Source organism: Siphateles boraxobius, unplaced genomic scaffold, assembly GCF_051911475.1.
Source record: "Siphateles boraxobius isolate OS27281-9 unplaced genomic scaffold, OSU_SipBor_1 18, whole genome shotgun sequence".
NCBI classification, from domain to species: Eukaryota; Metazoa; Chordata; class Actinopteri; order Cypriniformes; family Leuciscidae; genus Siphateles; species Siphateles boraxobius.
Genome location: NW_027508788.1, coordinates 3,782,465 through 3,799,105, shown reverse-complemented (window position 1 = coordinate 3,799,105; position 16,641 = coordinate 3,782,465). Strand labels below are relative to the sequence as shown.

Genomic DNA, 16,641 nt, shown 5'->3' with positions numbered 1-16,641 from the left:
CAGCCAGGTTGGGTTGCCCCCGACAGACGCCACAGAGCATAACTCAGTCTTCATAAATATCCCAGTCGAATTCATCTTTCCATTTGGTTACACATTTTCGTTGCCGTTTTAATTCGTATGGTGCTGTTGGTGTAAGGTGACGTGTTTTTGGAGCTTTTCCTGGCGCTTGGCAGGGCTGCGGAGCCTGACACCACTCTCCACCACTGTTCTTGAGTCTGGTAAAAATGTTTAAACTCCTGATTGGCCAATAAAAGCATTCTGAGCTGGACGCTGGTTCGACTGATTGTGGGGGGGGGGGGGATGTGTTTGTTTCAAATCGGTAAAATGAAATCTGTAAAATCGACGTAATGAGTGACGCATAACGTGAAGTAACGTTAACATGCCATTTTATTTTGTTTGAAATTTAACTTGTCCAGTGGGACAACTAATTTAATTTTCCACTTGTCCTAAAAAAATCCACTTGTCCCGGACAAGCGGACAAGCCTAAATGTCGAGCCCTGGTCATTCAGTCGGTCTATGTTCTGTCACGAGCCGCTTGCGCTGTTTGTGCGAAAAAATGCGGGCTGATATCCAGCAGTGTTTTTAATGTTGATGCAATGTTTCCCGAATATCCACACGATTTCAAATGTGACATTGATTTTATACAACAGTTAAAAAACAAAACAAAAGGGTAACATTAAGCTATTACTACATTTAAAACAGTATAGTCAGTCTTATTGCTCTATTTTGCATTGAATCGTGAGATTCAATGAATGACTCGATGACACGCATAAAGACAATGAATTACCGCCACCTACTGGCGATTTTAATACAATATTTTTATTAATATTACACGATTTTTAACATTGCCTATTTATTAAACATTGTTTTATTTAATTAATTATTTATTTTTTAAAGGTATTACAAAGGTAAAAAAATGAAATGGAAAAATTGATTAAAGGGGGCAAATATTGTGGAAAAGGTGTGACTGCAGCCTAAGTGGAAGAGGGGTACGCACTCTAAAAAATTGGAGAACCACGGATAACATTACTATCAGATGTAATGTTATTACCTTGACAAACTAAAAAGATATAGGACTCATGTTTCAGTAATTGTCTTAATTTTTGTCAGGATTTATGCAATTTCCTCCTGGACCCCCGACGACCCCCATGCGCATTTCTGAACTAAACATTTTAACATCTCAAACACACAATCAATATAATAGTCGCGTCTGCATACTCCTTAACATATTATAACATCATATCAAAGTATTTTAACTAATCATTAGGACTCTATTTCATACCTGAAAAGGGGAAGATGATTAAAATCACAGAAAACTCGCACACGCTCTTTTCTCCACTGCAAGCTTTATGTAGAATGGAGAAATCCCGCGAGTTCTCCCCCTAGTGTTCACGCAGACCAGAACAATCGATCGTCCAACTTATCGTGCCAATTAACTGATCACAGATAAACTCTAAACAACACATTTATATTGTATAGACTTTTCTACATATTCAAAATATTGAATAAATATTGTAATTATATATTATAGTGTACACAGACTAATGCATTTTCAAAATACACATGTTCCTTTTCACACTGTCACACTAGCCTACTAATAATAATGAACCCATACGAATTCGCCTACCTAAAATATGACATATCCCAGTAGGCCTAAACACTTGTTACAAACCAAATCTTGTAAAAAAGAAAAAAAGAAAAAAGAAAAGAAAAAAGAGCGCAGTTAGCAGCAAGCTTTACGTCGCAACATCAACATAATGCCATACATGGACACGAGTTTCACCACTAGAGGACACTGTCACGCTTGTTGAAGCTATGCAGTAGCTACAAAAGGGTCCAAATCACTCAAATACCAGCCTATCATCACCTGGATCATCACTCTTATTATAATATAACCATAACTCACTGCAATGGGATAGAATAATTTGTAAAATATACTTAATACCCTCCATCTTTAGGATCACGGCTCCTCCGTTCCGCAAATTTTAGACATGGGCCATATTGATCGATTAATCTAGCCTACTCCAGATTAACCACTCACAACAGGTGTAGCCTATTTAAGACTTTATTTCCCCTTTTCCTTGGCCTAACAGTTCGAATGAAGTTGACTCGTTAATGTTATTTTATTGTAGGCTAAATTATATTTTGAAATTTAAATTCTAAAGCCGCCCTCCCAGTTCAGCAGTAGCCTAGCCTATTTGCGAGAGAGAGAGAGAGAGAGAGAGAGAGAGAGAGAGAGAGAGAGAGAGAGAGAGTGTGTGTGTGTGTGTGTGTGTGTGTGTTTCATGACTCACTGCTTGTCGCTGCGGAACCCAAAGAGCAGACGAAAGCACAAGGAATAGGCTATTCACTGTGGACTTCATGGGTGAGAGAAAGAACGAGCATTTTCACATAATAAATTGTTTTTATTATTTCTTTCCTCACATTGTTGAAGTTTATGACTTGCTTTTCGGCATCAAAACTGTGACGGGCGATACACCGACACGAGGACTACAATTTCACTTCTTAAAGTGTATTAATAACCGTGGAAGCTCGGAGTAAATATATAGGCTATATATATATCACCTTCATCTTTTCTAAATGAGGACTTGTTTATGTAAAAGCTCCTAATTGGTTCTTAATTACTGACATTCTCTTTTAAAAGTCACTTTATTCGCTAACGCGTGGACACCTCGCGCCTCCTGGAATTACAGTGGATTTTTTTTTACATCATTACTAAGCGTTGCCGAGCCTCACATGCGATGTTCAACTTTCCTTTGAGATTCTCCACCACAAAGCTGTGTGTACTGAGACTTATTTAGACGGATCACACATTCGCGACCACCAGACTGCTTTCAACAACAGACACTTGTAGTGCTACACTACAAATTTAAGACATTTTAAGGGATATATTTTTAATATTTAAGGTGCTCCTTCAGAAACTTCGGAAGACATTTAAAACACACGAAACAGAACATGGATGTCAAGATGACAACATTTAGAAACTGCACCGCAGGACAGACTCGTGTCGAGATGCTCGGAGGGGGAAACATCTAACCGATACTCTGTTTCTTGCTTGTAAAGAGATGAAGACTGTGTGTACCATCCTGTAGACCGTAAGGAAGATTTGTCGGTGGGAAAAAACTGACCCGTTCCCTTCTCCTTCCCCGACCAACTTCAGCGGAACTGAAGATGCTGCGTCTCAGCCTAGCTGGGCTCATTTTGTTCATGCTTTGCAGAGGTGAGTCCGTCAGAGCGCATCAGCAGTAACAGGTGAAGACCTGCATGCATGCAAGCAAGCTAATTTCTTTCATCACCATAATGTATATGGGAATGAATGCACCAGCTCAGAATCAGATATTCATCACATACAGTAGGCTAGTAGCGCAAAAGGTGCTACTTCATGGCGTGTGTGAATCAATATGATTACAGATTGCTAGAGGTGTTCTTGACATGTTATTGATGACCGGTTATAAAGCAATTGAAGGTGGGTTCCAAATGACCGTGGTTAAATGTGCTGAATATACAATTACCATATTCATTTTGAACTAGAGGAGTGATGCAAAACTAATGATGATACTGTTCAGAAATTAAGAATATGCTGCATAGAAACACTTCACAAACACTTTGGCACCTATCCATTTGTTTTTGCATTACAGTTTGTCTTTAAGTATTCCTTTAGGGATTTGAGCATTTGAAAATTCTTGAATCATTTACTCACCCTCATGTCATTCCACACCTGTATTACTTTCCTTCTTCTGTAAAACACAAGATAAGATATTTTAGAAAAAAAATAATACAATGTAATACAATGTACAATGTAAGTCAGCTTATCTCCAAATAACTCGTACAGGTTTGGAATGACTCAAGGGTGAGTCAATCACGCCATGAAAACGACAATTTTAATTTTGTGTTAACTATTCCTTTAAACAACTTTTGGCATTGAGATCAGTTTGTTCTAACCACTTTTCCCCCTGAAACTGTTACATATGTTAACCTGTTCATATAATCCTTGAGTTTAGTGTAGTTAGGGACTTGTCATGCTCGCCAGAACTACTTACTGAAGTTATTATAAATACAGAAATCAATGTATTTGAGTTTCCAGAATCATCATAATGAGGCAAGCATCAGTTATTGCATATACTGCCTCATGATTAGATGAACTAGCTCTTCCTGAACCCTCATTCTTCTAGAAGAGATGATTCAGGTAAAAAGGGCAGAAAAAGTCACATATGATCACACATAAAAATAGCTCATTGCGCAGTGAGAGGAAACATGAATTTCCTTGGACATCATCATTGCTTTTCTCAAAATTAAAAGGGTGAATCATTTTTCTGAGAGAATGAATCACTCTAATTCTCTTGAGTGTGTATTTCCCGTGTCGTGTACACACTGTGCATTGGGTTTGATTTGTCTGGCATGCCGAACAGGCTTGACAAACACAGCACTGACTATGCCAACAGCATTCAAATGCGCTTTAGGTTAGACGCTCAGTCTTGTTCAGGTCACAAAATGAAACCGAGAAGTATATAAAACAAGAAGACGTTGATGCTGAAATAACAAGAGGGTTCACGTCATTAATTTAGCAAACACCACTTTGAGCTATTATGAGAAACTTTATGAGGATCATAACATGGAGATGGAGGCCATAAACATGGAATCCTGAGAAAGTTGAAGTACATTACAGTGATTGGTCCACTTTAGATCAATGCATGGTCATTAGACCCATTGATGGGATTAAGCAATGGTATAGACAGAGAAGCTTAATAAAATAGACTATAATCTTTATTTTTTGTATTAACTGGCTAGGAACCTCACAGCGGCACCTGTTGTGGTGCCAGTGGAAGGCAATGACACGATGAAACAATTGTGGGTCCCCTGTGAGCCCATGCTGAAGTGCCACCATCATTACCACGCACACTCACACAAACAACAAGACTATTAAGTGTGATTACAAGAGCTGTCTTTCTCTGTCTCACTGATCTTTGGCTATGGAGAGAGCGAGAGTGGGGCTGTAATCACCTTCCTCATAATTCAGGGTGGCTGCCAGCAGCCGTATGCCGCTTCCTGCTCGACATCAATAAAAATAAACGCAGGGACTGTTTTGTTGAACCCGGTCTAAATAAATAAGTGTCAATCTGACAACCTCGGCTCGAGGACGGCAATTTAGACCTCCAAAATGATTAGATGGAGTATTATAATCATTGCCATGAACGTCTATGTTGATATATTTTTTGCGAAAATTCTTGACAACCTCTAACTTTGTTCTTTCGTATGTGTATGTGTATGCGTTGCAGGCAAAATAAGATGTTGGTTCTGTTTCAAAACCTGGTGAACAATTTAAGGTATCGTAATTTTTGGAATAGCATACTACTCATTCTATGATAAGACAGGGCTCAACACTAAGGAGTTTTCCTACTGGACCCAGTCGGGTCAGTGGTTAAAATTGTTGCCCCACCACAAAACAGTAATAAATAAATATAGGTATTTTTTTGTTAAGTTTGACCCATGCAACCTTAAAGGGTTAGTTCACCCAAAAATAAAAATTATGTCATTGATTCCTCACCCTCATGTCGTTCCAAACTAATAAGACTTTCATACATCTTCAGAATATAAATAAATAATTTCGGATGAAATCTGAGAGCTTTTTGTCCCTTCATAGTCAGCCTATACAATAGCAACTTTTTATACCAAAGCTAAAACTACTAGCCTAACTAATATCATTTTCAAATATTATTGAAGACAAGTAAACAGTCAGTAATAAATTATAAACAAATCAAATGAAGTTTTTCAGGTTGGTCTAACAGTAGTTTTCATGTAGGCCTACAGAGACTGAATAAAGTAATAAAATGTAAAATACCTTCACTGCATAAATTAAATAAAGATTATATCTTATTAAAGTTACAAAAGATATTCAGTCAGGAGCAGTGAGTGATTTTTTTCGTTGTCCTTTGTTCTTTGATTAACTTTAACTGTCACTTTAAAATCTAATGCCATGCAAGCAATATAGTGTTACACGTTTTACTTCTCAACTGTTTACGTTTACTTAAGACATAACCGACAATGTGTACAAAAATTCTCACCAAGGCAGGCATTTTGTCATTATTTTTTGTTAATTTGTCCATTCAAGCACAAGCAGGCATGAAAGAGAACTCAATTCAGTATTCCCGCACTGTCTGAGACGCTGGTTTCTGAGTACCAAATTGAGTTGTCTTCTGTGTGTTGCGCTTGAATATTTTATTCGGCAAGGCTTAAAAACGGGCCAATGATAAACTTTTGTGACGATGCAGCAGTGGCCCAATCGATGGTCGTCCACACTGGTCTGGTCAGTGGGCAGATCTTACTGTCGAGCCCTGTAAGTTATTTTTTACAATAGACATCTCTCTTCGACCACTATCTGGGATGGATTTTTTTTTCACTGAGCTTGTCACCATACATTGAATAGATAGCAAAGATCAGATACGAGGCATCATATGTGTATACACAAGTGTGCATATAAGTATCCTTTGTGTTGAGAGCAATCCCATAATGTATCGTGAGCTCTGTGAAAAAAAATCCACCCATTCAAGTGAATGAAAAGCCAACACGAAGCAAAAAAAAATGTGGAGTATAAATATAAAGGTGTGATCACATTTACTGTAGCTCTGCAAAAAATGCAATCATTTCAACAGAAATCCACATGATTTAGAGTTTCACTTAAGGGCGAAAAAGTTCCACATGCAGCTTTCGCTCATGTTTAAGTCGTTCAACAAAAAGCTGCATGGTTTGAAATGCACTTCTGTGTGAGTGGTGCTTCATGCATCACTACATTGACAAAATACTTTTTTCTGACAAACTTAATTAATGTGCTTGAACCTTTATTCATTCTATTCATTCAAAAAATGGTTAATCTAAATTCTATACCATTTTGTCAGATGTTTGTGTTTGCCATGTGCTTTTATGCTTATTAGAGTATTGGGACATTAGTCAACACTCCTACTCTATTAAAATCAGTTCTGAATCAAGTCTACATTTCGCATGAGGAAAGCTATTGGTTTTGTACTTTTTATCAGTATCCATTTTAGTTAGGATGCTGCATTAGAAGGCAGCAATAGGTAATAGGCAGCAAGGCAATTCACTCAGTTCCAGTGGGGGTTGCAAAAGAGAAATATGCACTGTAATGTTTGATTCTGAACCATTTTCCTTTCACGCTGCTGGTTGGGGTTTCCTGTGGCACTAAACAAGACATTTCTATTCTAATCTCTGGAGATACAACCAAAACAGATGTTTGTGTTCTTCAGAACACAATTTACAGTTTGCATCATATTACATCAGAGTTTAGCTTTGGCCATATCTTCCAATTTGTGCAGTTTGACTAAGGAGAACATTTGTGGCAACCTTGCTAAAAAGATCTGCTTTCCCCCCCAAACTCTCATGTGATGGAAAACACGATGGCTTGCATCTAGCTGTGTAAAGCAGCAGAAAAATGCATACATTATCATGAAAGCCATAGCAGACTCCCGCCAGCTTGCTGTTACCAGTGTGGGAGTATTGCACATGCCTCCCCAGAGTAGGGCTGAGAGTGCTGGGCTCATGCAACCAAGCACACATCACTACTACAAGATCATATGAGAGCCAGACAGATGGGTGCAACTCAGTGGGTGGTCTGGACACATTAGCTAACAGAGCATTAGTCAAACAACTCACCCGCCATCTCACTCTCCCTCCAAACTCAGCAAGAAGGAGTGAGGGATCAGATCACACCTCTTCCTCACCCTGACAGCTTCATTCTCTTTCGCTTCTCGCATGATTCTCGCTTCTTTTTCCAAGTGTCTTGTTGCATGAGGGTCTTGGCAATCGTCGTGCTGTTGATGGGATGACAAACATCTCAGCAGCTTTAAAGGGTACAAAATTACTTTGACAGAGAGCCCCTAGCATGGCAGTTGGAAGGGAATGAATTGTGCCCCCAAATCTATATCTTAAAAAAATAAAATTAATAAACAAAAATAATTTAGCATGAGAGTAAATTAAGCGCTGAGCGCTTCAGGGTTCCTGTTAAAGTTCTAGTCATGCAGGTGACAATTAAATTTTAATGATTGCTCATCAATGCTCAAAGACAGTTTTGAAATTAATAAACACAATATGAAATTAATCACTGAATCACAGCATGTAAAAACACTATAATTAATATTACCTATCATTGTCTGTATATAGACAAACACTATCACTATACTGAATGTACAGAAGTAGATCTAAAATATACTGAAATTCTTGCAAATTTGAACAGGAAAAGCAAAACTTTTCAATCCAAATGTTGACAAAGCTTTACAAATCCTTATTTAAAAGTTTTGAAAAAGAGTTTTAAAAGCCTTGAAATTTGAATGTTTATAGGCATATAGATGGGTGAATTTTTATATATATATATATATATATATATACATATATATATATACAAACATACATATATATGATACAGACAGATAGTAAGTGAGAAGTTAACAAATCCAGTAATGGGTCATAGAATTTGAAATGTTTTGGCAGATAAGATGTTTTCTTTTGGGAATTAAGCAAAGATATTTTTAAAAGCAGTTATTATCCTCAGTAAGAGGCTTATCAGAAATCTCCCCAATCAGACGATACATTTCAAAAGAAACCACTTTTAAAGTTCGGCAGCAATTATATGTCTGGCCTCAGATGTCAAAAATATTGACTATGACTAGTGCAAAGATAATAGTAAAAGCAATATTTTCAAAAATGTTTTTTTGAACAAAACCAAACCATCCAAGTTTTTTCATGGTTCTAAGCCATTTGCCAATTTTCGGCAATGCTGCCTCAGGGAAATTAATTGTGCCTAAGGCTTCTCCAATTTCAGCTCTAGAATTTAGATTTTTCTTTCTACAATCAACTTTTAGAAGTCATTCACCCCCAAAATGGATAATCTTCTGCAAACTGAATTCAGGAACAAAATGTTTAGACCCTTTTAGAGATGTCAGATGCTGTCGACGGTGATCATTTTGCAGTCCATTTCATATGGTAATAGCAACAGGATTTTTTCAAAGCACTTTCAGCTGAATTCTCATGCGATTTCTATATCCATTCAAATTTTATAAAATGCTCAAGGTAGAGAGCTATTTGATTCAGATTTTTTTCCAGCCCACCATCTGTAATTGTAAAAATACAGCAGCCGCACACTCAAAACACTGTGCAAAATCAATTTTAATAGCAAGCTTTCGGTCTTCCGACCTTCTTCAGGCACCATCTGTAAAAATAAATAATTTTATATCCTGCTTAAAATTAATTATGACAATTAAGTGCAAGCAGGTTGTTACATGTAGAACCCAACCAAAGCTCGGTGAGAATATTATATTTCCACTTTCATAGTTTTTCTTACAGATGTACTGTTATTAAGCTCACCATATGGAATTAATACATCTAACTCAACATTCTGTGAATTTTATTCAAAGTCAAATGTCGTGTCTCAATTTGCATTCTTCCAAATTCCAAATAGAAAAAGTACACTTTAAATACCCAGATAATGCACTTTATTAACTGAAGTGTTGGTGAAGCGGTGGGTGGGGGGAGATATCAGACTAAATAACCTTAAAATTCATACACTACAGGTTGAGAACCTAGTGCGTAAGTACATAGTGTATAAGTGCATATTATGGTGCGTCATTTGGGACACAACTAAAGTGTGTGTTTTCATCAAACTGCATTTTTAAAGTCTCATTTGTTTTGAAACTGAAGCTCAAGCTCTGAATTAATGATTTGACATGGATAAGTACAGTCTAGCAATTTTCTTTACACCATTACCCTCTCTCTCCCAATGTTTCCGTATAAAGTTAACCCTTGTGCCAGCAGGGGGGCTGCACTCGTTAGGAAAACTTGCTGACCTCTGCTTCATTTACATTATTATTTGCCAAAGCATGGTCTGCGCTCCTCGATAAGATCATAATAGCTTCCCCTCCTCTCGTCTTGCATCCTACTCTGACCCTCCTTTTTGCCCTTCACCTCCTTTTCAGATTTAATTAACAGCACTATGCAGGGTTCACTTGGGTTCAGGCAGCCTAAATCTAAATGGAAGCGAATTGCTTCTCTAGTTCTGTGCTTCCTCCACCTTCAACTCCTATATTACAGCCCACAGATAAAGCAACACCCTCCATACTCATCTCACATGGCACCAACTAGGCAATTACCTTTCCCAGCTGCTCCCCTCTGGTTCCTCCTGGTTAGTGTACCATGGTTCCCTTTTCAAAGTCAATCTTTAATCCGAAATAGCCACCAAGATCTGAGTGTTACTCCAAAACGACCAGGAATATTTTTTTTAGTGTTGGGCAATCTACTTTAAAACTTTAGCTTGTCAAGCAGCTCGTAGTTAAACTAAGGTCATGCTACACAAAGAAAAGAAAAATCCAAACAAAAAGTAGCTCCATTTATTTAAGGGGGGGAAATCATTGAAAATGTACATCTATAAAATATATTTTTGTGCAGGGTATAGGCCTATAATATGTAAATTTAATCAGAGTAGCATTTGGTTTTTTTAAATTTCTAATTTGGCTTTTTGAATTAAACTTGGATTTGGGTGGCAGGATAAAAAAAAAAAAGGCATAATGTATGAATATATCACACACAAATCTACATACATATTAGTGTGTGTGTGTTTGAGTATATGGTGTGTGTGTATATATATATATATATATATATATATATATATATATAATAATTTATTATATATATTTGTACACACACACACACAGCTTTGTTTTTGTGATTTGTGAGGACATTCCATAGTCGTAATGGTTTTTATACTGGACAAACTGTATATTCTATCCCCTTACACTGCCCCATCCCTAAACCTACCCATCACAGGAGACATTCTGCATTTGAAAGCCATTTGAAATATGAGGACTCAGGAAATGTCCTCATAAATCACGTTCAAGTTGTAAACCAGTGTAATACCCATGTCATTATACACATTTGTGTCCTCACAAATCACAAAAACGTGGTTTATCACATTATGAAATAAATGTTTTTCTCCAAAATGGCCACAATTATTGGCACCCTTTTATTAAATACTTTTTGCAATATCCTTTTCCCAAAGATAACAGCTCTGAGTTTTTTTGTTCCTATAATGCCTGATGAGTTTGGAGAACTGACAAGAGATCAGAGACCATTCTTCCATACAGAATCTCTCCAGATCCTTCAGATTCACAAGTTCATGTTGGTGCTTCTTCTCTTCAGTTTCACTCCATTCATCAGGTCAGGGCACTGGGACGGTCATGCCAGAAGCTTCATTTTGTGCTCCGTAACACATTTTTGTGTTGATTTTGATATTTGTTTTGGATCGTTGTCCTAATGGAAAATCCAACCACGGCCCATTATAAGATTTCTAGCAGAAGCCGTCAGGTTTTGATTTTTTATCTGTTGATATTTGATAGAATCCATGCTGCCATGTATCTGAACAAGATGTCCTGGACCTCCAGCAGAAAAATATGCCCACAATATTAAAGATCCAACGGTATATTAAATTGTACACATGGCAGGGCTCGCAAAATCGCTAGCCCGACGTCCCGGGGCTATTGTGTTTTCATGTCGGGCTACCAAAATGCATAACCGGTCTGCCCGACGGGCTATCTGAAATAGTGTAATCAAATTCCGCTAAACTTCTGCCTCGCCCCCCTAAAAATGTGTGATTAAGTGTAAGCTACACAAATTCGGTTTTCGCTTCAGTCTTGTTATAATCAGATTCAGCGCGTTCATCTTCAATCCGCAGCGGCGCGCGAGCAGAGTGCACGTCAGAAAAAGAGGACAGGGGGTGTGTGTGTGTGTGTGTTCATCTTAGCCTCATTGGTCTGTCACTGCTCGTCAATGTCAGAATATTTGAGATGACCAATCAAATAGGCGGGCTTTATGTCACAGAAGCTGCTGAGCGCGAATTTTAGCAGAGTGACTGACGCTTCAGTTTATGGTCAAGTGCGAGATAAGATGTAAGTAGCTAAACTAAACATTTCATATTTGACATTTTTTTTAAGGTCATAAATGTTAAACGAATGACAAAAATTATCAGGCAAACTAATAGGCTTATGTAACATGATTCATGTAATGTAATAATTAGTTTACTGTCATTGTGAGGTGACAAGAAACATTAACAAAGCCGTTTGCATCATGTTGTGCACAAGATTAATAATGAATGTGTACATGTTGAGAATTAATATAATACAATTTGTAGCCTTCAGTAAATTAAAAAAGTTCATTTTTCGGAGGGGAAGAGACAGGGCAAAATGAAGAGACTGAGAGAAAAAGAAAGAGCGATGGAGATGAGAGCAGGTATTGACAATCTACTGCCACTGACATGGTTTTAAAGCTATTTCTTATCCTTTTTTGGCCTTCAAATGTCTTGAAATGCACACATCAGAGAAATAAAAAATTTGAACCCCCTGACAACCTTAAATTTAGGACCTCTTTGATAATAAAGCCCTGTCTATGGCCCTGTGTTAGGAATAAGATCAATAATGAATGTGTATATTGTGAATGAATTTAATAAACTTAGTTAGGCTACCTAGCTTTCCTAGTAGCTTTCAGTAAATGAACGCTTCTGAGAAAATTATTCATAAATCAACCTATCAGTTGACCCTATGTTTACTTTCTTCACTGACATAAGGAAAATAATCAGCTGTATGACATGTTTTTAAAGTTATTGTTATCCAATTTTTTGGGATATGTAGATCAGAGAAATAAAATTTTCTCGAACCCCCCTAACTAGCCTACCTCACATCCGGGACCTCAGTAATTATAAAACCCTGCCATCTGCATGTTAATGAAACTAGTTAATAGTGAGCATTAGACACAAAACTAAAGTGTTAACTTTTTTAGTCATAACCTCTTTGGGGGCTGAGCCACAGACTGATTCATGTTCCATACTGGTCACACAAATTTCAGTTCAGTTAGGACCAGATGCATATTTGTATTGATGATTCTAATTTGATTTATTTTATATCCAATTGTTGATATTTGTGTTTCGAAAAAGTTTTTGATTGATGTTTGACTCCTAACCAATTTTCTACATTAAAAATTGTGGTGAAAAAACGGGGTGGTGATGGCGCAGTGGATAAGACACATGCCTTTGGTGTGAGAGACCTGGGTTCGAATCCACTGTGAGACACCAATGTGTTCCTGAGCAAGACACTTAACCCCCAGTTGCTCCAGAGGCGTGCGACCTCTGAAATATAGCAATTGTAAGTTGCTTTGGATAAAAGCGTCAGCTAAATGAATAAATGTAAATGTAAAAATTGTCTTTTTATTTGGGCTAGTAAAATCCATTTCGGGCTACCAAAGTCTGAAGAGTGCCTGCCCGATGGGCTTCCAGCGATTTTCAAATTTTGCGAGCCTTGACATGGGGTACTTTTTAGCCTTGTGTGCACTAAACCCATCTAGCGTGTTTGCTGCCAAAAAGCTCTTTTTATTTTCATCTGACCACAGAACCCTGTGCCGTTTTAAGTTCCAGTCATTCTGACAACTGAATTTGGATGAGCGAGGAGGATTTTTCTTGAAACCCTACCAAACAACATGTGGGGATGGTTTTTTTTTTTTTTTTTTTTTTTTTTTGGGGTAGGCTTCTGACCCCAAGACTCAGCTAATCTCTGCAATTCTCCATCTGTGATCCTTGAAGAGTCTTTGGCCACTCAAACTCTCCTTGTCACGTGCATTAAGACAATATAGACACTCGTCCTCTTCCTGGCAGATTCGTAACATCTTTAGTTGATTGGAACTTCTTAATTATTGCCTTGATGGTCAAAATGGGGATTTTCAATCTTGAGCTATTTTCTTACCGCCACTTTCTATTTTGTGATGCTCAACAATCTTTCGCTGCACATCAGAACTATATTCTTTGGTTTTACTCATTGTGATGGATGATTAAGTGTTTCCTCATACTTAAACTCCTGTGAAACAAGAAGTCGTAGCTAGACAATTTCATGATCCTAGTCACCCTGGTGTGCAAAAAAAAGATAAATATTAATGGAAATATACTTCATAGTAGGGCTGGGCGATATGGCCAAAAAATCATATCTCGGTATTTTTTGGTTAAATGGAGATATACGATATATATCTCGGTATTTTCTACGTTTTTCTATTTAAATTTTTTTTTCTATTTAATTTTTTTTTTAACATCCTGCTAAATGATATCCAAACAATGTTGATATTGAAGGATATGGAAACAAATATAGTGAATGTAATGTAGGCTATGCAATATATTATGTGCAAAAAGGTGGTTAAAATCTCATTACATTGTAACATTACAAACTAAAAACAAATATAATTCTTTTGTTTTTAAAATTACTAAAGGCTAAACTAAAAATGAAAATAAAACCAAAAGCACAAACTAATTATACTAGCCTGCATTTGATTACCCCATTATAATGGTCACTTTCATAAAAATATACTTGTAGGTTTAAAAATCCACATATGGCACATTTATTGTCTCCAACAACAAATATTTTAGCAATAGCCTATGTATATTTTAGTCAGAATTATTGCGCTATTGTGCTTGTCTGTTTGGCGCGCATGCGCGCGGCGGCGCTCATTCACGGAAGCTTGAATTTTAGCGGAGATTCACTTGCAGAAGCTCGTCCTCTCCTGACAGTGAAATGGACATATTTGTTTGATTTTCTAACATTTACAGATGGAGAATATACCCGTGAAATGTAAGTTAAGCACTGAGGAAAGCACCACGTCTCAAACGCATAAACAGCGCAAGTATTTATCTGTCAGTCAGCAACAGCATCTGACAGGGCAAGCTGCTTTAAACTTGTTAACTATATCTTACCAGTTATTTTAAAGCGCTTAATATAAGCTTGTGTCATGTTTAGGACAAATTGTAGGCTACCATGTACTTTCACTGCAGGAGCTCACACTGCGTCCACCGCTATTTTTCAGATGTGCTCGTATCAAACTACTGTATCGATATAAACGGTATTGCCTCATTCCATATCGTGGGGATAAAAAATATCGATATATTGTACAAACTCGATATACCGCCCAGCCCTACTTCAGAGATATTTTATTTGTAAAAAATTCTAGGGGTGCCAATAATTGTGGCCAACGTGTTTTGAAAAAAAACAAAAAAACATTTATTTCGTAATGTGACCCCCCCCCCCCCCCCCCCCCCACACACACTTTCAATTCTTTTAATTGATAAGCAATGCAGATTTATTTTTTACAGCCATTTTTGATCATATTTACCAGGGGTGCCATTAATCTGACCACAACTGTACATGCATACATACATACACACACCCATAAATATATATAAATATATGTATATGTATATGTATATGTTTATATATAGCACAAGCTGAAGCTAAGTTAATTAAAAAACAATTACTGTTGCACTACTTAAAAGTTATTGCCTTGCTCTTTTTAGTTAACTGCTTACAAATACTAATTTCACCTGTTCTTGCAGTGTTACGATTTGTAATACATGATACATCAAACTTTTTCACTCCTTGGTTCTCTGATTTACCCACCCAGCGACAATGGGTATTTCTGTGCAGCACTATCTCTGTATTCAGACAACCTCATTAAACCCTGCACTATCACTGGAGAACCCTCAGAACCATCACTAAGCATCGGGCTGGTGCCGCCACTGGTCTGCTTTAAAGTGTACCGATAAATCCGATTTTAAAAGGCCCACATGGGGAACCGGAGACTAGGCCAAAGCCTGTAGATTAAAATTGAGCTGTAAGATCACTTTGTTTCGCTGTGGGCTGCCATGGGTTTTGGCTCCACGCAGTACATTTGCTGTAGGTAATTGGGCTCTCTCTGCCACTGTATGTAATCTCCATAAACACAGTGCTTTTGCCCCTTTAGGACGAAGGTGGGTCGTCTTGTTGTTGCTGGAGGAGAAGGTGCTGTGTGTCTATGCTGGCTAACTGATGTGGAGGACAGTCTGTTTTGCTTGATTGCCTCTTGTCTTTGATTGTGCGGTATGAAGTGGCTTTTTGGCTTAATTGCTATAGAGTTAGCTGAGCTTGTTTTTTTCTGCATTGAATCAAATGTTTTAGACCTGAAAGGAAAAGGGAAACTACAACATTCCTTCACAACTCAGGGATTTGTGCAGTTCCTTTCAATCCTTAGCTATGACTCGTACATTATTGAGTATCACAATTGAAAGAATGATGAGATAGATTTTGTTTAAGGGTCTCAAAACAGCTCTGCTAGTTTAAAAAAACTTGTTTCAGCATCGGCATGAAGAGCATTCAGCATGCCACAGAAAAAAAGGCTGAACTGAATTTGAGCTTACATCGATCTTAGAAAGCTACGTTTTTTTTTTTTGCTACAGGTTGTATCGAATTTAATTATATTGCACGTCTAATCATTACCCCCCCCCCCTCTCATTCTATTGTTATAGATTTCTTATCAACTTTTACATGCTAATCTGATTAATATGCCAAATGAAATTTGTATTTGGTGCAGATGGACCATCCATGTTATGAGCCTCTTAATATAGGCCTACAAGATAAATGTGATAATCTAATAATCTTATAAATTATGGCTTTGCCATTTATGTTAATCAAAACAAGGAGTTGTTTTTATTCTTTACTGCCTGTTATTCTCCACTGGCATTTGTTTCTGTAGTTTCAAGGTGGAAAAGTAGATTAGATATTTGACTACCAGCTAGAATTT

At 37.4% G+C, this 16,641-nt stretch overlaps 1 protein-coding gene across 1 annotated transcript in view; it reads left to right on the top strand.

Annotated features, from left to right (window-relative positions):
* The first annotated feature begins 2,076 nt into the window (after positions 1-2,076).
* LOC143740816 (transmembrane protein 132C) overlaps positions 2,077-16,641 on the top strand; it is a 173,967-nt gene continuing 159,402 nt past the window's right edge. The window contains exons 1-2 of the mRNA XM_077232880.1: positions 2,077-2,365; positions 3,064-3,220. Of these exons, the coding sequence (XP_077088995.1) occupies positions 3,172-3,220 (49 nt within the window). The 5' untranslated portion in view covers positions 2,077-2,365; positions 3,064-3,171. The remainder of the gene's footprint in view (positions 2,366-3,063; positions 3,221-16,641) is intronic.